At 37.3% G+C, this 23889-nt stretch overlaps 1 protein-coding gene across 3 annotated transcripts in view; it reads left to right on the top strand.

The window, feature by feature from the left end:
• The window catches only part of MGAT5 (alpha-1,6-mannosylglycoprotein 6-beta-N-acetylglucosaminyltransferase), a 138831-nt gene that overhangs the window by 32582 nt on the left and 82360 nt on the right, over window positions 1-23889 (top strand). For 2 of the 3 annotated variants that reach the window (XM_069780823.1, XM_069780824.1), the window contains exons 2-3: window positions 19048-19436; window positions 23423-23590. In XM_069780823.1, coding sequence (XP_069636924.1) covers window positions 19199-19436; window positions 23423-23590 — 406 coding nt within the window. In that variant the 5' untranslated portion in view covers window positions 19048-19198. Of the gene's footprint in view, window positions 1-1367; window positions 1500-19047; window positions 19437-23422; window positions 23591-23889 lie in introns of those variants that run through there. The other variant, XM_069780825.1, reaches the window with a different exon arrangement.

Raw genomic sequence — 23889 nt, 5'->3', positions numbered from 1 at the left:
GTGGTTTAAACTGTAAACAGAGATGAGATACTTTTATACAAGAATAAATGTGCACAGATGGAGATAATCAGAAGTGACTTAAATGTGTGGGCTTTTTTAGAGGTGCCAAAAGCCCACAATACCAAGTTGACATTGATGAGGACTACAGGTGTGAAGTATGCTCAGGCATATCCTTAGAGTCTGATTTGTAGAAGGTGTTCAGACACCTACAGGAGTACTCAGGAGTGTCTCATTAAGTGCAGTGGGAGTTGTGTATTTGGGCATGTTCATAAATCTCTTAAGACACTTCTTTGCATCTTTATTGCGATTTCTTTAAAATTCTTGATTTTTGCTGTGCTGTTGACAGTTGCTGTAACTGAAGGGAATTTTTTTTTAGGGCTTGCCGTATAGTTCTCAGTTAACAAGTCCTAATGTTGTGGGCTAAAGGGCAGAAACAACAAAAACTTTCAAGGACAGTACTTTGCATAACGTGAAGGATTTCTGTGGGATTCTTGAACCTATTTGATACATTAAAATTCAGGAAAAGGGCCTTCTGTTCTTTAAAAGTTCTTAACGATAAATGAAAAAAGAACTCAAAAAAAAAAAACCCAACACTTCTGTAGTTACACCTCTGAGGCATCTATTCTTTAAAACTTAGAAGAAAAAATATTTTAGAATCTGTTAACAAATTCTGAGCATTTTTTTATTGACAGTCATCTGGCATGACTGACAAAATCCCCCTTATTTTTCTTCGTGTGTTACTTCCATTTAAGGCACACTTCTGTAGTAAGGGAAAATGTTGGTGTTGGCAGATACTCAGAATTTGTTCTCAGTCTTTAATAGTCATAGTGATTAAATGTGGATAGTAACATAGCTTTTTTATTTAATAATAAAAACTGTAAATGAGTATTTTTTTTGCAATGACGTATTCTTGCATGTAATTCTTATATTGCACAATAAGCTTCCATTAAGCTAATAAATCAAACCATGTTCTTGAAACCATTTTCATCTCCATTCCCAGTCCTTCTTACCCACAGTATCAGCCTCTCCTTCCAAATTCTGAATGTGAGGACATTAAAAAAAAAAAAAAAAAAAAAGCCTGAGTCTTGCAGAGTTTTGACATACTTTCTGTGAGGTATGGCCATTTTCATCCTGTCGTATAACATAATTGTTTTAACAGGCAAACACCCGTTTCTAATCTGAATTTAGCATGACATGATTTTTCTCTGGCTTTCACAAGTGTAGCCTTGCTGTGCTGACAGGTCTCTTAAGTTCTGTATTTTCCCGTACGTACATACTAGTTTGGCTGTGTTCCCCTTACCCATCCTTTCTTCCACTCCTCCCCACTGAAACATAATCTTCTTCTCTTTACTTTCACAGTCTCCCAATCCTATTCAGCAATGAGGGCTTGCTTCCTACCTCCACCTGGGCCACGTGCTACCCACATTAGACTTTCCTATCAGACAGAGACTCTTTAAAAAGTGTCTTTTGGCTTTCTCCCTTCTTCCTCCCTAACACAGGTAGGAATTCTCTCGTTAATCTCTGCAAAACAACTTCACTGTTCTCCTCAGATCTCTTCTGAAAACTCGGCTTTGCTGTGATGTCTACAGGGAAAAAAAGGACGTGAGACTTCCAGTCTTGTTAGCACTACTACCTAAGGTTTGGTTCTCTTTGTTTCCAGTCCAGCTGCTCGTTCTTATCATCTGTTTTTCCATGGTTTGGTTGCCGGGCACAAGACATATCTTTGTCCTTGGTACTGTCGTATGACAAGCCAAAGTCTCCTAATCCATATGTAGGATTTACCATAATGCAAATACTAGTCTGGAGGGGTAGGTCTAACTCTAAAAATCCCGTGTACAATATGACATGTTCACTTGTGTACTCCAGCGAAATCCAACCACTTAGGAGATAGCAATTGTGGTACTGTCTTGTCCTTTCTTTTTTTCTTTTGTTGTTCTACAATCTATGCTGTATTGTACAGTTTGATACATTTAGGTACCTAGAATTTAACTTTCCAGACAGAAAAATACATAAGAATTGCAACTTGACTTGTGAAAAATGTGGTCAGGGTTGTGGGGTTTTTGTGATTCACAGGAATCACATTTTATTTGTGTATCTTTTTTTGCATATATGTTACTTGAGTTTTGTGCTGTTTCCGTTCATCTTACATATTGACTCAGAACATCTTAACTGTTTAGCCTTTAAACAATACTGTTAGACAAGCTAGTTTCTCCCTCCTGTTTTAACTGGAAGCTTAGGTCAGATGGAGATGAATGGATTATCTGTTTCACTGGAATTTGTAACCAGCCATATCTTCTTACAAATTTTATTATTCCTTTAGTTTCTTTTAATTCCATTTTCATTGTAAGTGGTACATAAGATTATGCAATCTGTTGAAACCTAGGCATTGCTGCTTTTCTTCCTTGCCTCAATTCTATTTTTGGTTTGGGTTTGTTTTGTTTTAGCCAGTCCCATTTAATGGCTTTTCTTGAAATACTGCACAAGAGGTATTTAATTTAATATTCTTTCCAAACCTGATCTTCTGAAACTTTCTTGCCATATTGAAATAAAAAAATTCAGTGGAGGAGGAAGAATAGGAAATGTTAGTGAATATATTTTTATTTAAAATAAACTGAATTCAGTGGATGACTTTTTTTTTTTTTGTAGTTACACAACACTAAGTTTAAAAATGAATTCTTGTCAAGGTTCTTGAATAAAAATTGTGGGATGTCTTGGCACCTTTCTCTTTTTGAAAGGGAAAAACTATCTGCTCTTGTTCTTTGAAAATGGGTTTCTTGGAGTTGGCTGTAGTGTGGGGAGGTTTTTTGTTAGTGGTTTTGCTGACACTTTTCTAAGGCTTGCTTGCTGGTTTGCATTTTTAATCTCCCTGATGTTTATTTGCAATATACTTCAGTTTTGTTCATGAAACTTTTTAGGCATTTATCCTTCGCTCGCTCCTAATGTTAGATCTTTGTTATTCTTAGTTCCTACTTTGTCCTTCAAACTCCTCCTCCTCTCTTCTCCCTTTTCTCTGAAAAGACTGGAATGTCAACTAAGGTGGCGAAAAATGCCAATCTACCAGGTTATCTTTTCATTATCATGCAGTCTTAAAGGTGGTTTTCTTCTGTATTTTTGTGAAGCACATTTTACAAAAAGTCCTGTTTTTTTTTTTTTTTAAATCTCTATATACACTTGCACAAGTTGTTTGTCTCATGTTGTGCATGTTTGTCAAAAATACTTTCAATGCTTTTCTCCCCATTAAACTTCTTATTCTAAAGTGATGAAAGTGTTCCTGTTTGATTGTTGAGAGTTACCTCAGAGATGGCTGGCCTTCAGTGGAGGATGAAATGTTTTTTTCTGAAGTTTTACATCTAGTACGTTATAATACTCAAAAACTAAATAATGAGAATTACCATTGTTCTAGATCAGATTTCGTCCTTTGTTTTGAAAGTGTGAAAAAAAATGAGTAATAATTCTCCCTATCCCCTCAAATGACTAAAATGTCACCTGAAGTGGGGGAAAATACCTATCTATTTTTTCATTACCATGCAGAGAAAAAAAGTGTTTGAAAAGTGATTTTTTGTCCTGTTTTAATTGGAAAATATCAAGGAACTAGGTCATAATATGATGGAGGCACAGTGCATTTAGTAGCATAAAATAATTTAAGGGACACTATATACAAACTGGTACTTAGAGGAAATTGGTAGGAGGAGCTTCAAGGCATCAGGAACAAATGTTTCTGCCCATGGTATTTGTAATGTTTGCCTTTAATGCTTTACATGCTTCCCCATCCCTTTTGTGGCACCTTACTGCTGTGGGAAGGGGGGGGACGGGTGTGAGGAAGGTGGTCCAGCACTGCAGGGTGGAGATCATGAGAGAGCATGGGGATGTGATAACAAAATGCAGATGATACGTGCTGGTCTGTGGTAGCACCGTGTTACTTGAAGCTTCATGAAATGAAGGAAGGAAGAATACTCTGCCCCACTCCCACCACAAAACCTTCTAGCTGAGGGGGATTTTCCTGTGTTTCCTTGGCCATGGAACCTGAGTGGAGTTGCAGGGGTTTTTTTGAGGACTGTTGTGTTCTTCTGCAATTTAAATCTCACCTGTATGGTCTTCCTCCTAGTACTGGGAAATAGAAGCCAATCAGGCTTGCCAGTCCATTTTTTTCCACTGTACTGCAAACTGAGTGAGGCTAGTAATGGGCATTTTGGATTTTTACATTACCTAGACTGGGAACTAGGTACAAAACCGTTTATTTGGGTACACCTGCAGTCAGTTGCTCTGCCATTAACTGGGGCAACTATTGTAAGTGAAACTCTACCCATGTTAGAGCCTAACAAGCCATACTTTCTTAACTTCAGTGACCTCTGGTTTGCAGTAATAAATCACAATGAGCTACTGCAGCCAGTGCATTGAGTACTGTGCAGGTTACAAGCCACCTAAAAGCATTGACTGTGTCTGTTGGAAAAAGCCTTTGTTTAATGACACAGATATGTTTGGCTGATATCTTTTCTCTTGGTCAACCTGGCAGAAGCTTTCTCTGTTTTATAGTCCTCAGTTTACTTCAGTTTATTGATTAAGATAATGGCACGACAAGATGGGGTTTGCTTCTCAGTGCCTAGCATTGACTGCTTTGCAAGCCAAAGCAGAGCTCTGGTTGAGGCTTCACAAGTAGCAAATTGGAACCTTGTGCTTTCAGCCAGACTCACAAAACTTGTTGCATCTATAAAACAAGTATTGGGTGGGTTGTTCTTTTGTTGGAGTTTCAAATTTAGATGGCATATAAGCAAAGGGGAAAAGGGAACGGATGAGATATTTTTCAGATTTCTTCCTCAAGTATGATTTAAATCTGATATGCACCAGAATCATTCTGTTCCTAGCAGAATGTGCTGCTTGGTTTGTGCTTATATAAAAATGCAGAAAGGATGTTATGCAAGTAAGTGTTTCTTTGCTTGACACTCACTACGCAGCCACCTGTTAGAACATAACGGTATGGATGATTCCCAGTATGGGATACGAAGGCTTTGCTGCTTGTGATGAAGTATGTTTACTAACCTTCAGAAAGCAGATTTTGTTGTTAGCGAAGTAGAATTTGAAAGCCTGATAAAGTGAATGCATACAAACTTCGAAAGTAGTACATAGGCTGGAAGACAGTGTTGTGCTAGTAACAGAAACAGAGCAGCCAGCTGATTCGTTCTGTAGAAAACTTCGCTTACTCTGTACTTCCTAAACTGCAACTGTACACAAGGGTGGTTTTAAAAACATGTCCTTTTTTGGCTATCTTTAGAGTTTTCAGTATCAAAAAAACCCTCTTGACACTGTTGTGCAATACTTAATGTGAGAATATTCGACTAGTAGCCTAAACTCAGTATCAATAAATGTAATTAATTATGCATTGTCCAACCACCGAGGGGAATTTATTCTCAAAATGAACACGGAAATTGCCAAAGTCTATAAGGGATGGTTAGTTCTGTCTCTTCTGTCACCTGCGGTTAGATATGTGGGCGTACAGTGTTTCCGAGTATCTCTGCCTATGTGCCTCTGTGTGTAAAATGTGTTGAAGAGGGTGGCTGTTTTGGAACATTTGAAAGTATTACTTAGAGTTTTGCAGAACGTAAGTTTAAAGGAACTCTGAATTGTCACTGACCACATGGAAGGAGTTAATGTTCACCGATTTATTTAAGTAATTAATGTGACCCTAGACCTTGGAGTTCCCAGATGTAAATGCTTAATATTTAATTTATACCAAACATTTTTATAATCCTGCATGTAAATCTTGAATACATTCTTGCAGTGTCTGTGGTTTTATTTCCTATCACTGTCTCCAGCATCCTCTTACTGCCTGTGCAGCAACCGTAACATAGACCCATAATGTCTTATGCAAAGATAACGTTATGTTTTGTCCCTGATGACTACTGAGAGCTGTAGAAACAATTATAACTTGTGAATGTATATATGTGTAGTGGAGCAGATCTTACTTACACGCTAAGGGCCAGATCCTTATGGTGTAAATCAGTGCAAGTGTTTAGAAGGCAAATGGCATACAGATATGACCCTATGAGAATTTCATTTTTTTTGTAAAGTAGCTATATTGATAAGACTATCAGTAATATTGAGGAATAGTAGGTCTGAAGGGGTTTCCCGTTACCTTGGATAATTTATTTAAGGAAGGTCATGAAATAGGAAGTTCTAATCACTGTTCATGGCTTTCTCACAAATGACAAACTCTACCTATTCCTCGCTTGAGGTGAAAGCTTTAGCAGCTTGTCAGGAAATACCGATAACTTTTGACAAGTGAACTGTTTCCTCTATGAATAGTTACAGTCCTGTTTGTATATGAAAACTTATAAGTTAGGCATTACCAGTTGCACTTGTAATCTCCTTTGTGTCTGTTGGCATATCACTCATAATATAGATTTAGTATTATTTCATGTTCTTTGATGTGCTTCCTTGGTCTTGGGTGACCCAGTGTATGTAGCCATTCAGTTTGTTTAGCCCTTGTCTATCAGGCTGCTCGTTCTAGTATGTTTTAATCAGCTTAACCTTCATTTTTTTTTACTCTGTCTTAGACTTGCATTGAAATGTTTTGTTACCTCATCTCCTCGCTCAGGGCATTTGTTGTTCTGCCTCACCTTTCAGTTTCTTAACTAGCTCAATACTTAGTCTTTCCTGTAGTGATTCCCCCGCCTCAGATTTTCAAGCTGGTTTCCCCCCTTCTTACTAACCATTGTTTTCACTGCAACTTTCTTCTCATATCTGCTATTCTGCAATTGCATCGATTACTGCATCAATGAAATGCTGATGACATTTGCAAATTTTTGTTCAAAATTAAAAAGAAGGCCTGAGTTTTGTTCCTATTGATGATATTTATCTGTAAACTTACACCTAAAATGTGTGAATGCAAAATTTCTGCCCCTTTGATTTTTCTAGTCTAATTTCCCAATGAAACAAGGCTTTTTCAGTTATCCAACTTTGTCCTTCATAACTTCAAATTCCCTTTGGAATTTCAGTCAAACTGATGCTGAAATTTCTACAAGCTTTCTGTAAATTAGTAGCTGGCTCAGAAGGCCCCTGCTAGCACGGTAAGGAAAGACATGGAATCAGAAGAGATGGTGAAAAAATAAAATGCAGAAAAATAAATTGCTACTCTTCTTTGAAGTATTTGCATTTTGTTACAATGGTTACATGGCTCTAAAATGGATTGTACGTGGTCTGGGCAGTCTTAGCATGTTACCATGCTGCAGGAATTCAAGAAACACTTTTTGATATAGTTTCAGCTCACTCAAACATAAGCTGAACTCTGGTTTCATGTATGTTCTGTCTTAGTAAATCTGCAACTGTGTGCCAGTCTATAACCAAAATACATGTAAAGGAAAGAGATAGGGGGTTTTGTATATCTTTTCGTCTATTAATGTTACAAATTGTGTTATGGTACTTGAGAGAATAACTGCAGGTATTTGATTTATGAGTTTATTTCCTTGGCAATTTCTGTGATGTGTGTTTCTGGTATGAATGAGTTTGGTAGTTCAGAGTAGTTTAGCATGTTTTCAAACATAGGTTTGTATGAGACATGCTTTTTAAAGTGAATTGATAACCCTGCTAATAACACTTTGGTTTATATAGTGGAGTACTCTTAGAGATCACAAACTGAATTCCTCTTTAGTGAAAATATTCCAGGAATGCCTGTAATGTCCTCGAACTGTTGGTATTTAGTTGTTAAGACCAGACTAGATACAGTCCACAGCACTGTCCTCCCAGTACTGACACCCACACCCCTGAGCTGAAATGCCTGTTGTGTGAATGTCAGGTCCTCAAAACCTATTGTTTTGCAGATATGGTCCTGTTCTACTGTGGTACTTGCTAATGTAAATAGAGATTTCAAGACCTAAGGTGTGATTTTATGTCTATTAAAGACAGACTTCAGGCTTCATTTCCTGGTTTATTTAAGGATAACTTTCTTGTGCAAATTCTACCTAGAACTTTGAGAAGGAAGAGGAAATTCATGACCACTCAAACATTCGATATTGTAAATAATTAAATTAGCCAAAATGTTAACATTTACATTTACTTTGGAACTGCACTGCAGGAGGAATAAAGGTTTGCTTTCAGCACTGAAAATGAAGCTACTTTTGCTACCAAACCTTGAACAAGGTGTATTGACAATAGCCTCAACAAAACATGCTTTGGAAAGGAGGCCTTCCTAGTAATTTGGATGACTTATAAAAAGGCATTAAAGAAAGTTCATTACCCAAACCATTACTGCACTGTGGACCAGGATTAGCAGATGAAATAGCTTTCTCAAGTAGTAGTAGATTATAGCTATCTAGAGGACCTGAAAACTTGGGAGTGAGAAAGGCTAAAAAGAGGAACATTGTTGTGAATGATGGGGTATAAGCAATGAAGAGAGCTTATGGGGTTCTACATCCATCCTTTTAGTACTACGCTGTGCAGATCATCAGCTTGGAAACCTTTGCTTGCTAGGGCTTTTTCATACTATTTCCTGAGTTGGGGGGAGGTTGTGTGTCGTCCTGCCTCTCCCTGCCTAGCAGTAGTCTAAAGAGAAATTACAAAGTGATATTACTGATTCACTTTCCTTAATGCTGCCTATGCTGGCTGTTTTCTATGCTTCACTTTTTTTTTTTTTTTTTCCCATTCAGCTGTGTAAGGGCTACAGCTGAAACAGAGCTATTCCTCAAGAGTTTGCCAGTAAAAGTTGTTCTCCAGCTGTCTATGGATGGTGAAAGAGGGGAGGCTGTTTTCCACCTACTCAAAATAGTTCATAAGTTGTGCCCTACGATATACTAAGTACAGCTTACATGTTTGCAAAGGAAACTTGTATAGTTCATTAGGTCATGTAGATAACTGGAAAACTGATGGCCTTCTAGCAGCACAGAGGTTATAATATAATAAGTGACAGGTTAGAATGTGGTCATGCTTGGCCTGGTACTGGCTCTCCTTTGAAAATACTATTGTGGTTGTGCCCAAGTTGTTTGATATTTATTGTAGTTTATGGTAAAGCTTTAAACTTCATAGCAGCCTTGTGAGAATCACGTGCAGAGAAGTTTTATGTGAAGGCTCAAATTATTACTATTTGCTTATGGCTGGATGGATTAGAACTGCGTAGGTATCGAAACTTTTGGCTAATGCTTCTTCGCACAGTTGCTCAGTGGCTCCCTTCCATTAAGGTAGCTGGTCCTGTGCTTTTGGAGGAAAAGCATTACTTTCAAGCCCTACTGTTGCTTTGAAGTTGTGTCTTGTGTGACTGTAGGTTTCTAACTGGGCTTTATTGGACATGTACAGAACTACATGTATGTCCCTTTAAGCATTTTGACAGTGGGAATGCTATGTTTGCAATAAGAGGTTGTTACAGTTCAACAAAGTGAGCTGGGTAGCTTTGGTGCTATTGCTGACCCAGTTAACACTATAGTCACCCATCAGTTAGGATGGGATAGATTGTCTTGTTTAATGTTATGCAAAGCTGATCTCTGTGTGACAAATTGTTGCTACTTATGAAGAGACATAAGAAACATTAACAGCTTTAATTTAAATGAAAGTGCTCTTCTAATCTTTGGTGGTATCAGCTGTTGATAAATGTTGTATTTATCAACAGTATATGTACAGGTGATGCAGGAAGTAGGCTAAAGTATTTTGCTGTCCTACTAACTTTCAAGTTAGATGTGAAGCAAATTGCAATTTCATCCTTTTCAATAATAGAGAAGTATTTAAATGCAGAAACTAGAGCAGTGGAATAATCAGCAGCACTGTTGCTTCCAAACAGGTGACTATGTTGAAATTTTAATTCCATTAAATTTTGTGCTTTGGAGATGCAGCTTGTATTTTCAGCCGTTTGTCTAGCCACATAAGCTGGAATGCATTCAAAATGCTTGCCAAGAACAAATCCATTGGAAGAAATGTTATACTTTGACCCAGGTTCAGGATGTTCTAAAGCAACAAGAAATAAATATTTCTGAAGACTTATTTAATGTTCAGCTTAGATAGTTGGGGTTTTTTTCCCTCCCTATGATCTGATAAAAGCATACACATACTAATTTCCTATGTATTTCTTTCTGCTTTTCCTGTATTTTAACTTGACTCTTCTATCTTTTTCCATTGGCATTTGTCCTTTACAGAAAGTTCAGATGTAGAATCCTGTAGTGACAATTTATTTAAACCAATTTAATGAGAATTTCTTTTTGTTTTGATTATCGACCATCTCCAGCAAATGATAAGAAATTCAAGGAAGTTAATTTTCTTACACAGGTGTACCTAAACTTTTGAAAAACTTTTTCAGTATGGTGTAGTGACAATTTTGAGCATGAACATGTTTGGATCTTTCCTTAAATCTTGAACTTTATTTTTGGCTGGCTGGCTGGGGTCCAGCACTGTTGCCAAAGACTACATTTAGTATGTTGACCATCAAGTTGACAAGGGATGATAGTTGGGCATCCACATCGATGAGAGCTTTCTTGCTGAATACAAAGAACTTTTTGACTTTCCTCTGTGAGTTGGACAGAGCTGCTGTTGCGAGTTACTTGTTTTTTCTCTTGGACAGACTGCAAGATATGATGTAACAGGCTGATTTGTAGTTAATAGCAGTGGATGAGACTGGAGCCTGGAGTATCTGCTTGATGCAAGAAATGAGCTAATAGATCCAATTTCTATATAATAAACTTATTTCTTCTTGGAGTGCTAAGTAATTTGATTGCTTTGATTATAAGCTGAAGTTAATTTTATTATTCATTAAAAATAAAGTTTTCTGAATAAGTTCGTAATGATGTTTGTAACTCTTGGTACCATGGTTATACTGTGTCCTAAAGAGATGGGAGAGAATTACCAGAAACCAAGTTGCACGTGCGGGATTGCTATGTAAGAATCAAGGATGTTTTGCTCATAGCTTTGGAGAACTTCCAGGTGATGTGAAAAGTATGAAACCATGCTTCTCAGCAGGTGCCATATTTATGCCTTTCAGAGGACAAATGCCAAATGTAAAATTGAGAATGACATAAGAGGATGTCATATATTAGCCTTTGACTGAGGGTAGGAGCGGAAGAGAAACAGGTATGTACTTGTATTCACATTAGAAATATGTGTGATAAAACTTACTGGCCATGAGTCCTATCTTTAAAATTCAGTAAAATTAATGAAGTAACTTAAAGGTTGGTTTTTTCAGTTACAGGGGACTCTTGAAGGCATGAAAGCATGACTCATGCATACTTTTTTCACTGATTTTAGGGATGTTGTAGATGATGACTGGGGATCTCAGTATCTGTAAGTTACTTTCTTGCAAACTAAAAAAAAAAAAAAAAAAGTAACTATTTCCAAATCTCTTGATCAGTATGCTGACATCCCAAAATGTTTTTCAGTGAGAAAATGCTATTTTGGGCATCTTGTTTTAATGCAGCAATAAGACAAAGGGTATTAATATACCCTGTACTTTGCCTGTAAATGGCTGTAAAAATGTAAATTTGTTTGTTTGTTCAAGGTCAGGGATAGTTCTGGTGTTCTGAAGTTCAGGGAAGTCCTCTTCCTAGTCCTAAAATTCATTCTGGTTTTTGACTTCTAAACACTTTGTTAAAAGAAGATCATGTTGGTTTGTTATTATGGCCTTAAATGCATTGCCTGGAGTGTTTTTAATTGATACGCAGTATTTGAACCATAAGGATTTCAATCCATAAGGATTTTTCTTCTGTGTCTACTTTGTCTTCCATGTAAACCTTCCTCCCTTTTTTATTCTTTCCTCCCTGAAATATCAGGGTATGCAAACAGCATGAAAGGAAGAACATTGGATGGTTTAATTTCTGTGGGACTAAACTACAGAAAATGGTGTGCTAGGTGGAAAACTGGCAACATTTCGGGGTGTTCTCTGAAACCACAGACCCACATGGGGAAATTATGGTGGGGTTGCCACCCAAACTGTTTCTAGGTGGAGAAATGTATTTTTGAAAGTGAAGGCAAGCTGCTTGCTCAAGATGAAAATTTACTTGTTTTTATGGCATCTTATCAAAGGCTGCTTTTCTCTCCTTCAACTTTCATCCCACCACCTCCTGCCAATTTCTACTACATGCACATGCATATAAGCAAACATGCCCCCCCAACCTAAAAAAACCCAAACCTGCAGTATTTATACTCTTACTCTCCCTCAGTCCATCTGTCCTGCTTCTACTATTGTGACCCAGTGTTGTTCTGCTTTTCTCACTTCATGGGATTGCATCCCAAATTGCCACTTCAGGCACAGTACATGGTGCCATTTCAACTGTAGATGGGTGGTGAGAGAGAAGACATAGTGACATCTGTCAGCTAGAAGAAAAGAATGGGTTGGCAGAAGCGTTGCTGAAAATAAAGTTGAGCAGCAGAAGGAAGAGCAAAACTAAGACTCCATAATTCAGCTAAGGAAATGGTTTTATGCATTTATTTTATATACTAAGGAACTTAAATTATAAAATGTGCAGTTAGCAAAAGTGTACGTAAACATCTGTTACCAGATGAGTCTGGTATAGTTGCATGATTTTTCAGCTACGTCTTCCTGAGGTGCTGGGGATTGGAGACTGCCTGTGGGTATATAGGGAATATGTACACCTTCAACCAGTTGGGAGACCCACCTAGACCTTGGACTTGCAGATGTGGGTTAATATTATTGGCATTGCTGGCATCTTTCTGCGCCTTCAAGAACATGCTATCATGAACCTTGTCTTTTATAGGACTGATTACAAGTGAACGATTAAATTTTATTTTAAGGTTAACAAAAATGTTTTGAGGTGCCTTAAAATTTATGACTCGATTGAAATAAGTTAATTACTTACTGATTAGTTGTTGAAATCAGTGGACTCTTCCAGACTTAGTTATGAACTAACTCTGATCTGATTGTATTTTCCCTCTCTTCAGAGTAACCACTAGCTTGGTGTTTGGGGTTAATGTGTGATCTTTAGTTTCTTCTGAAACCTCGTAAACTGTTATATTGATGAATTTATCTCTTGGAAGAAAATATTAGCAGCTAATGTAAGCTCTCAGAGGGTTGCAAGGCTGTGGTTTTCCTCCTTTGTTGCTGTGACCCAGTCAGGCTAGGAGGGCAGGGTACAGCCCTTCTCACCCCAAGCAGGCGTGGAGTCAGCCTTTGACTGTCCTACTGTCTGTCTCCCGCTTCACGCATTTGACGTGGTCAGTGACTAAACAGCAGCTACACTGCTTATGAACTCGCAGTGTAACAAGCGAGGGCCCTGAGTTTTGTTTAGATGTGTGGATGGTTTTATGTTAGTAGAACGTATTTCCTAAGTTTATTGGTTATTTAATTGCCCTGTCAGTACTGGACTCAAAATGTATGTGGTACAAAGATACTTGACATGGTATGAGCATGCATTGTGTTGAAATGCAAGTATTCTTATCAGAAATCAGGCTGCTTTTTTATTCTCTGATGTAGTTTATCCTTTCTTATCTTCTACCAACACAGCATATGACTGTTCTTTGATTTCACTTGACTGTATGAAGTAGTAAGCTGTAGCTTATCCTGTTGTTAATGCTGTATTTTGAAAGACGGAAAGGTAGATTCAGCCTCCAAAGGACTGAAGAAAGCCAACATCTTGCAAGCAGTTAAAGGGGGGCGGAGTGTCTTCAGCACTGATTGCACTATTTCAGAACACAGATTGGCCAACTGGGGTGGGACATCTGCTGAGATATTCCCACAGGAATAAAGAACTGTAGTACCAGGAAATCCATTAATTTGCATTCAGTTGGGGTATAGTGCACATCTGTTTAGGCAATGCAGCTGCAGTAGGAGACAGTGGTTAACATCAGCCTGGAATTCTAGTTGAAGCATGTCTGGTTTAAACTATTAAAACCTAGCAGTCCCAGTTTGGACTCATTACTCCTAGAAAGGAGGTTTTAGGGGATTGCCTATGCTTTTAAGATGCATTACATCAGCTTCTGCATGAAGCATGACTCCTGGCATCCCTTAGCAGAGACGTGCTGGGATATGGCAGGTGTTTTCACTCACCACTGGGTTTTCTGGCTGTAGCTCTGGTGTGTTGGCAGCCCACTGGATTGACACTTGAATTATCATTAGCTTTTAGGTTAACACACCCTTCATAAGAATAGAGGAAATTCACATCTTGATGTTTGTCCTCAGTTGGTCTGTAACAAGTTGTTCTACAGAATCAAACAGTTGCAAGCTGAAGTGCAGTGTGCCCTCTTCAGAAAACAATCTGGAAAATAGATCAGTATTTGCATGAGGATCCTGATGTGTGGGCTTTTTAATAGCACCTCTTTGAGGTGGTTGCGATACAGTAACAAATTGTGCGGGGTCAGGCATGGTGGCAAGATGTTGCAACTGAATACACATTGTTTGTGTATGGATATATGTAAGAAGAGAATGAGAGATTGCTGTGACTGAAAGTTTAGAAGGCTGATAAAACAGTTTTAAACCAGCTTTAAAATTTATAACAAAACTTCACTAGATTGATATTCATTAACAGTACACGTTGCTAATGGCTAGTTCTTACTCATTCCTAGTCGTTACCACTGCATATTCAAAGCAATTAGTCTGCAACAATCTCATTATAAATTAATTGTGAGCACACAGTACCACAGAGCTGGTGCCATGTATTTAGCAGTGATAGCTATGGTCCTTGATGGTGAGATATTCGAGTGTGATAGTTGCTTACAGGTCTGGGGCCTCTGCTTTCAACCCATGCCCATATTTTCAAGGCCTTTGTGCTTATATCTAAGCTGTATACCATAACAAGAGGCACTTGATACCCAGCTCTAGCTCACACAACAAGTTCTCCTAATAATTTCACAAGAATAAGAGGCCAGAATTTGGGCCTTGTGGATTTGGCGTAGGAATGCAGTTGGCATGAGGCCTGAGGCCTGTTTCTAGCAGTGGCAATACTATTTTTATTGAGCCATTTGGTACAAAAATGCATATATGTTTTTTACTAGTCATGCTGTGTAAGTTTGCTTATGTTTGAGTTTGTAACAAGCTAATAATTAAATATTACTTAATCTGCTGCTACTTTTATGGGTGCAACTACTTTTATGGGTGCAACAGCATCTGCTGTGGCTACAGATAGTTAATGTTTTGTAACTGTGGAGCTAGTGGTGAGCAGTGCATTCAACTGATGACCAGTTGAATCCTGACTACTATCCTGAGGATAGTGCTGTTCCAAGTTTACTCTGAGTAACTACCATTTCTTAAATAGGTACAGACTGGACAGAGAGCATCAAGCTTTGTGTATGTACATACTTACAAAGAGACTTCGCTTGATCTCTTGTAGATTATTATTTCTCCTTTTTAAAAAGTGAAGAGGAATACATGGATATGTGTCACCAAAATCTGTTCACATGAAGTTTAACTGTTTCTACTCTGTTTTAAACATTAAAAAAAAAAAAAAAAAAAAAAAAAAGTAAAGGCTTAAAATGCTGAGAAATGTGTGGTTTGCATCCCTGATGTACGGATCACTCTAGCATTGGGATATCTTCCTGATACGATTCTAAATAGCATGAGGCATTTTTTGTTGTGATGACGTAGGCATGGTAATGTTATCCTCTGTAACTAGTAAACTGACCAGCTATTGAGCAGGATTTTATTAAATATAGAACAGAAAAAAATGTGGTTTTAATGAAGCTGTTTGAAATACTAAAAGTACTAAGACTGTTAAAATTCTTATGCCTATGTAAATGGGTGTAAGGTTAGCCCTTTTCCAAAGAAATATGTTAATCATTTTTATTAAGGGTAGTGGCAATTCTGTTTTTAATTATGATATGTTCATCACAAAGGGTGTAACTGATCTGTTTAAAAAACAAAACAAAACATCAGTCTGTTGGTTCAGTTGTGGTGAAATTTTGGTTGGAGTTGAATTTAAGGAAGAACATAACAAAGCTGTTCTTTGTTAAAGGTTTTCTTGCCTTGTGTATCTTTTCACTTTCACCCTGTTTTTCACACTTGGCGTTTAGTTTTGGTACATTAGCTACTCTCAGTAAATCAGGAGAAATTATCTTCCTAACGGTTTCACAACTTCACAACTATGACATATCCAGTTTCCAGAGGGGTGCTGGAATTATTTCAAGAGTTGTCTTAGGGTGAGACCACCTCTTTCCAAAGCTTTAAAAAAAAGAAAAAGCCTGTCATTCTTCAGAGGCACATACAAATATGTGTTTCCATATCCTCTTTAGATATGCCTTCCATTGTGCATTTTGGAGACTAGACTAGGAAAAGGCCTTAATGGTTAACAGGATCAGCTGCTTTGAGAACATTTATAAGGCAAGGGGGAGAATAAGGGGAATATTCTACCACCTTAAGTTTGGGAGTGCAGAGAGATAACTAGTCAGCAGGCACTAACAAAGTCCATGAGTGATTACAGTAGATGAATGTGTGTTCATTGCTTCAACTATTGCTCACTTCAGTTATTAATTTCTTGTCAAGATAGAAATACCACGGAGTCTTTTCTGTGCTCCTCCTGTCTTTATGCATTCCACATAACCCCTTGATATCTTCTGGTCACTGTCCACTTAGATACCAAATAATGAGACATTATAGTTATGTGGTAATCATTAACCATGGAATAGTTGTGTTGCGGTCCTTGACATCTGTCAAATCTAGAATTAAACATATACTGAAGTCGGCGCAGGTGTGCATCCAGCCATAGAAGTGGTGGGAAGGACAGAGATTCTTCTCCTGTGTGCTTTACAAACCTCCATGGCCAGCAGCAGTGCTGTAAAGTTAATTAAGTACATGTTGTTGGGTGTTCATCAAGTTGCTATCCACTGGAATTGCTTAAAAGGCAGTAAAAATAGGGCTGGTTTGTAGTGTTTGGACTTTTTGGGTTGGGTTTTGGTTTTTTTTTTTCTTTTAGCACTTGAAATAGTGGGGGCCGTTCTTCCTTCTGTCAATGAATTTTAATCCTTTCTTATGGCAGAACTTTAATATTTCATGTCTACCTTACAGTTTTTGAGTGGATTTAGGGCTTTTTTTCTGTTGATGAACAGAATAGAAAAGTTGACAACTGTATTTAAGTAGATCATTCTTATAGGTTAGACATACACAGTTTTTTGTAATCATCATTGTTTCTGTTCTAGAACTTTAAAAAGACAACTGTGAAATACTTGCATTTTTTTATTGCTGTTTTTAATGTTAATTATGTTCTGCAGGTTTTTTTCCTAAACAGTTAGTCATAAAAAAATCTTTACACTTGTCTGTTAAAACATGGTGGTGATAGGTTTACTTTCTTCTTCAATGTTTTCCACTTCACAGGCAACTGATAATTGGGGAAGAAATACAGACTGTTATAACAACAGACCTTATTGCTGTAGAGGACGCTGTCAATTCTTACTTGAAATTAAGTCACTGAGGGAGTTAATCTTGAATATTTCGGATTTCTTTTTAAAGTTGTGATGTTGTTTTAAAGTATGGAATTTTTTGTATGTTATCACACCAGATATTGCAAGAGAACAGTTAAACATTCAGTTTTTAATGAAATAATACTACTTTACTTTTTAGTCAGCCCAAGAGTGTCCCAAGGCTATTGTTAAATAAACTCAAAGAAGTGAAACTTCCCTCTGCCATTTCTTGGAAAAGTAACAAGTTTATGGAGAGCAGCATTAAACAGAGTCCTTAATTTTCTCTGCTGAGACCATTCATTTTCTTTATTGAGATACTTTAAGTGTGGTAGAAGTCAACTTGAGGGTTTTGTAATCTTTTTCACAGTACTTGCAATTCATTTTTCTACACCATTCCTCCTCAAGCAAAAAATGGCTACAAATTGTTCTTCGCAAATACATGATACAGTTGCTTCCTTGTCTGCTTTTAGTTTACTATGTAATGCACATTCACTTCTGCAATCGATAATGATCAATAATGCTAAATGCACACACAAGTCATGTTGGAAGAGAAGTGGTCCAAAGGTATTTCTGTCCCTCTGTAGAACTGCTGGTTCAACTAAAAGCAGAAGATCTAAAGGGAATTTTAACAAACAGGGAGCACTGCTAGCAGGCATCTGTGTAATTATCCTATTAAAACAGAGTAACATCTGCATTATCTGTGCAAGTGCAGAATGGAAGGGAACATTATGTTCTCTAATCCTGTCTGGGAGCATTATGAAGTTAAAAGGATAACATTTTACCAAATCTGTGTTTTAACATGATAGGTTACACTTAATTACCTTTTAATTGCCTTTCTTCTCTCTGGGTTTTATGCTAAGGACCCTCCCTCTAGCCCTCATCACAGAGCTTTTCCTGCCTTTGGATTGTTTATGCCAGGTTTTATCTTTGATTTTACCATGAAAAGACGGTCCTACTGTGTCTTGAAGGCCGTTATTACAATTCATTTTCCCTAGTGTGTGAAAAGCTCCAAGAATATTAATTTTATATACAAAAGACACGTTGTAGTGTTCAGAAGTATGTGTTTTGAATTTAGTTGCAAAGAGCAAACTCATTGGACTATGTTTTATGAATAACAAGTAACTATGCATGGCAGAGGCCACACAGGAGCAAGAGGAGATTATTCCAGCCTTCTGACTGCTTGCAGTGTAAGCCAGCAGAGTGTATTGGCTTAAATAATGTAGATTTCTTTTTTCCTCTTTACCCCTGAGGGAGTCTGATTTCCTGATCACCTATCTAGCCATATGCCGTAGCTCTTGCCAGGAACTCCGAGCAGTGTCACTGCCAGCTAAAATTACTTGTTTTCTGAGAACTGAATTATGTTGAGAATTGTCTTAAATTGCTGCACTGGCAACATCACAAAGTTTTGTGTACACACACACACACAAATAAAATGTAAAAGCAGCCTTACCTTGAAATTCAGCTTAGAAACTGCTTCAAGCATTGAATTTGATCCAGATACTGAGAGGTGTTCTACACCTGCTCAGGCGCATCACTCCGTCTTTGTTCTCTTTCCAGTGCTTTTCTCAGCTTCTTTGTGCTCTGGCTAGTACAGTGCAATGTTTATACATACAAATTTACAAAGAAAGAATATTGTCTACTCCTATTAGTACCAGTTAGAGTGAAGACCTAGTATAGCTAGTAAAAACTTCTAATATGTTGTGGTAACTATGCTTCTTTTCTTTCCTCTTGCAACAGGATGGAACTGAAATACGGATATACGTTGACTAAGGAGTTGGAATAAGACTGAGTCCTGCTCTGTGATATTTATATACCTGGACCATGAACTTGCTGTTTGGCTTCATACTTTAGGAACCTTTGTAGTAACTCAGTGAAGCTGTTGGGAATCATGGCATTCTCTCCATGGAAGTTGTCCTCTCAGAAACTTGGCTTTTTTCTGGTGACTTTTGGTTTCATTTGGGGAATGATGCTTCTGCATTTTACTATTCAGCAGCAAACACAACATGAAAGCAGTTCAGTCCTGCGTGAGCAAATTTTGGATCTCAGCAAAAGATACATCAAAGCATTAGCTGAAGAAAATAAAAATGTGGTTGATGGGCCTTATGTCGGAACAGTGACAGCATACGGTAAGTGTGTGCTCTAGATTACATGATAATCTCATTAAGTTTTTTTATAAGTTGTACAAACATTTTACTTCATAGTGCTGCTCAACTGAGAATACTTTACACTGTGTATTTTCTGCACAAATGGAGAAAATAGTCTTTACTTGTAAGTGTGAAATAGGACAAATTTTACATTTCCGGTCACTTGGAGAAGAAGTTGTCTGCTAATTTTTACTACATAAGTCTAGTAGCTATATCTAGTGTGCCTCAGGTTATTTGTTAGAATTTCATTTAAAAAAAACTTTTCTGCTGTTTTTGAGAAACTTGGGAGGCTTTTCAGTTTGCGTGTCAATGATCTATGAAATTCCTTGTGGAAGAACAACTTGCCTTATTGATAAAGTGGAGACCTGCTATGTTTATTTCTTCTTCTTTCCCATTTCACTTCTTTGTTCAGTCAATTTATGTAACATTTCAGTTTATTTATCTGGCATAAGCTTAAATTAAGCTTAAATATATCATATTTGCCTCGGAGTAGAGAACTCTTTCTGTGAGCTTCAGTGCTTGCTTTGGCACTAAGTTTTAATGCTTACTCACTTCCAGTTTGTACAACATGAGAGGTAAGTTTGTGTGCATGCATGAGACACAGCATGCAGAAAAGAATGTAGCATATTACCAGAAAATATTAGGAAAATAAAAATATAATCCAATTTCAGGTTAGGTGTGGCCCCTTTTCAATCTGGTAAGTTCACATCATCCACCTTACTTGTTTAGCATTTTTTTAAACTCACTCTTTCCTGCTTGCCTATGCCCTTTCAGGCTATCTGGAAAGTTAATGGCTAATTAATCATTGAAATATGTTTCCTTTTATAGTTGCCTGAATATTCAGCTGTGAAGAAATTGGATAGATGGGTTTTGTAGGTTTAGACAAAGAATAAAGACTAGGATGCAACAGATTATAGCCGTACCTTTTTCTCTAGTTTTCTCTTAATACTCTTTACTTTCTGGTGCATGTAATAAAAATATCCTGCTGGGAGGTTCTCTCCAGGTCTTGTTTCTGTTACCACCTTTTTCCTCTTAAAAAAAGAATTTTTGAGTTTGTGTGAAAGTGCTTGCCTGTAAGCCTGAGCTTATCATCGCAAACATAGGTAACAATTATATTGCTTTGTTGCTTAAATAACAAGCCGTCCTTATTCTGTAACTTCTACTGATTTGTGACTGCATGTTGAACTAAACGGGTATTGTAATCTTACAAAGCAACACAAACTAAATGGAGTGGTACTAGATCAATATTTAGACTGAAGACCTCCAAGCAAGTAGAGATCCCTAGAGAACTGTGTGTGTAGGCTTAAAACAAAACCCTATCTGCTATATAGCCTTCATCAGTGTGCCATTATCTTGTAAGGGTGCTTGATGGTAGGTGAATTGAAGAAGAAGAAAAACCAGCAAAAACCCCCCAACAATATGCCTTCAGAAATTGAAGGGTAATTGCATTAATATGTTCCCTAGCTAGGTCTGGGGGTACAGGATATCCTTAAGCTAAGTTCCCCCTGCAGCTTGTTGCCTGTGGCGTTCATTTCCTGTTCCAAATCTTGCTGAGGAATAAGTTGACTTGCTGCCAAACAGTGGTCAGGTTCCTTAGGAGAAGTTAAACTGCATTTGAAAATGGGTGAAATAGTTTTGTAATGCTTCTGTGAAGGTAAAGCTAAGTTTTGTGTAGAAATTTCAAGTTCCACGGCTAAGAAGAATTTTAAGTTTAAAGACAAATTTGGACAGGTGTTTTCAGTTAAAGAGTTTGGAAGGATGCAAAATAATGATAATGTATTTATTTAAAATGTTAGAGGGAAAGGTGCTATGGTGAGTGAATAACACCATATTAAATAATACTTTATGAAACTGGGTAAGATGATTACTTAATAAGTAAGTTAGGTTGTCCTGTTTGGCATACCAAATGATTTGTTGATAGGAAATGATCAGGTTAGCTGTTCAGGAATAAACACATTAATGACTAATGTTAATGATAATCAGCAGAAGTTGGTTCACTATTCTATGAAAATTAACACCCTTGCTATTTAGCCTTTTTATTTCTTTTAATCTTATCCTCTGATTGCTATTAGTAAACACAGTCATAATTTCCATGTTCAAGAATAAGTTTTATGTTTGCTTGATTTGGCTGCTTTTACCCACCCAAAACGTTTGCAGTCATTCCTTAATTGTAGTTTCACATCTTGTTCACTTTCTCACTTTTTTTTCTACCATATATTCACCTGTCACTAGGTGGATCAAACACTTTCCTTTTAAAAGTTGTAGTCCAAATATACATAGTGAGTATTAAATTTTTATAGCAGTAGTTGTTTTACAGAAGTTATTACAAATCTGTACTTCTGCCCTCCCCTTCTCAAATCAGCCTCCAATTGCTTTTTTTGTTCTGGTAACCAGTCTCTCATATCGGTGTTTTGGTACCAGTATTAAAAAGTTACAATGTTTAGCCATTTTTCTCGTTATCATCTGTGTATGCCTTTATGTATGCTACGTTTCTTCCTCATTGTTTCCTGAAATTTTTTTTACTACTTTTTTTTTCCTAGATTTTTCCTCCTTCTGTACCATGGTTTTGTTCATGTTAAATCCCTGCTCCACTCTTTGCTTTTCTTCTGCACACTATACCATTAAGTGACTTCTGGACCCCTTTTAAAATAGTTCAGATTATTAGTGCTTAAGATTCCATCTTCTGATCTTTAAAGGACAAATGAAAACACACAGTTATAAAGAAAAAGATCTACTTTGTGGCTCCATGGAATAAATATAACTCTCTTTTTACTTGGATAAAAAAATCATAAGTTTTCTAAAAGTAATAGCCTTTTCTTATTTACTCTCTCATTTGCACAAGAATTGGGCTAGCCATGGAAAAAAAAAAAAAGGGAGCACAAAATAAGTGTGGCAAAAATACAACTGATGTAGGGGCAGAGGAGTCCCCTCAGATGTATGGAGAAATTTTCTATTACAGATCAAAAAGTTATTTGAATCTAAAGTTGTGAAAAGCAGAAAATGTGCGATACATATGCATGTGTAATTATTTTATATAATTAAATGGGAAAATAATGTAAATTTGTCATACCAAATTCTTTAATCCTGAGACAAGCGTAAATGAACAAAGAACAATACTTTCTTTCATCTTCTTTGGCTTGTTGCCATTATAATCATACAGTTCAGTCTGATAGTGGTCTATTTTTCCCCTCTTGCTCACAGTTCTTTTAGCTTGCCCAACTCTGTTACTTCAAGAAATCTGAACAAAAGAAAAGGGAAACAAAAAATATCAGAAAACTCTTTCTGGGTTATCACTTGATACGCAAACTCCTGTTATTGTTTGTTGCTTTCCATGGGAAGCAAGTGCTGTGTCAGACCAAATAGGTATGTAGAGGCAGTCACCAACAGGCTGAAGAAACGAAACAGGTGGTGTATGGTGTTTTGTGTATAGGACAGAAGGTTCAACTTAACTGGTTGGGTTTTTTTGCCAGTGCAGAACCTGATTGTGATGGAGGAGATGCAGAAGAAGGTTTTTGTACTGGCTCAAAGCTGTCCCTTTTGGGAAGGGGATTTTTGTTTCCAGGTGACTGAGCATCTAACAGACTGTTCCTCTGGTAGTGCTTGAATAGGGATTTATGCTTAGATTCATTATTTAAGCAGCTTCTTATTACTTGAGCTATTACAAAGCATGCATTTTTTTGTTCCTGTGTGTGCACTCCTAAAGGCACACACTTCGCCTTGCATACAGGGTGTGTATATGAGTTGCAGCATGCTTTATAAAATACAGAGGAAGACAAGTTCCACGTCAAGGGAAACTTGTATCTGAGGCTGAACAGAGTAGGGAACGTTAGTGTATAGAAGTGCTAATGACAAAGATTTGCACTGAGAAAGTGTCTATATATGTATTCCAGTCACATTCTTGTATCTATTTCTGTCTGACAGTGTGCATTGCATTATTAAGCAATTTAACTTTTCATTTTCATTTGTAGATTTGAAGAAGACACTTGCTGTCTTGTTGGATAATATCTTGCAGCGCATTGGGAAGCTAGAGTCCAAGGTGGAAAATCTTGTACTTAATGGAACAGGAGCAAACTCTACCAACAACACCACCACCCCTGCTCCCAGCTTGGGAGCAGTTGAAAAGCTTAATGTAGCAGGTGGGCATGGCAATTGTTTAAAATATTTATGGGCTGTTAAATCTGTATTTTTTTTCTCTTGGCCATAACGTGATTTTTCAGTGTTAGATATTTGGAATGTCTTAGAAAGCAAAATTCAAAGTCTAGCCTGTATCAATGGCAATCTTAAGCCCAGTGGTCTTTTACAAGCCCAAAGGAAGACTTTCTTCTCTGGTAACTTGAACACATTGAAGAAAATCAAATTCTCTGCCAAAGGGGTATAGTCTCCCTTGTTCATAGTAGATGTTTCATACTTTAAATTGTTGCACTTTAGAATGATG

This window comes from Haliaeetus albicilla, chromosome 4 (assembly GCF_947461875.1).
Source record: "Haliaeetus albicilla chromosome 4, bHalAlb1.1, whole genome shotgun sequence".
Taxonomy (NCBI): domain Eukaryota; kingdom Metazoa; phylum Chordata; class Aves; order Accipitriformes; family Accipitridae; genus Haliaeetus; species Haliaeetus albicilla.
This window is presented reverse-complemented; position numbering and strand designations above follow the sequence as displayed.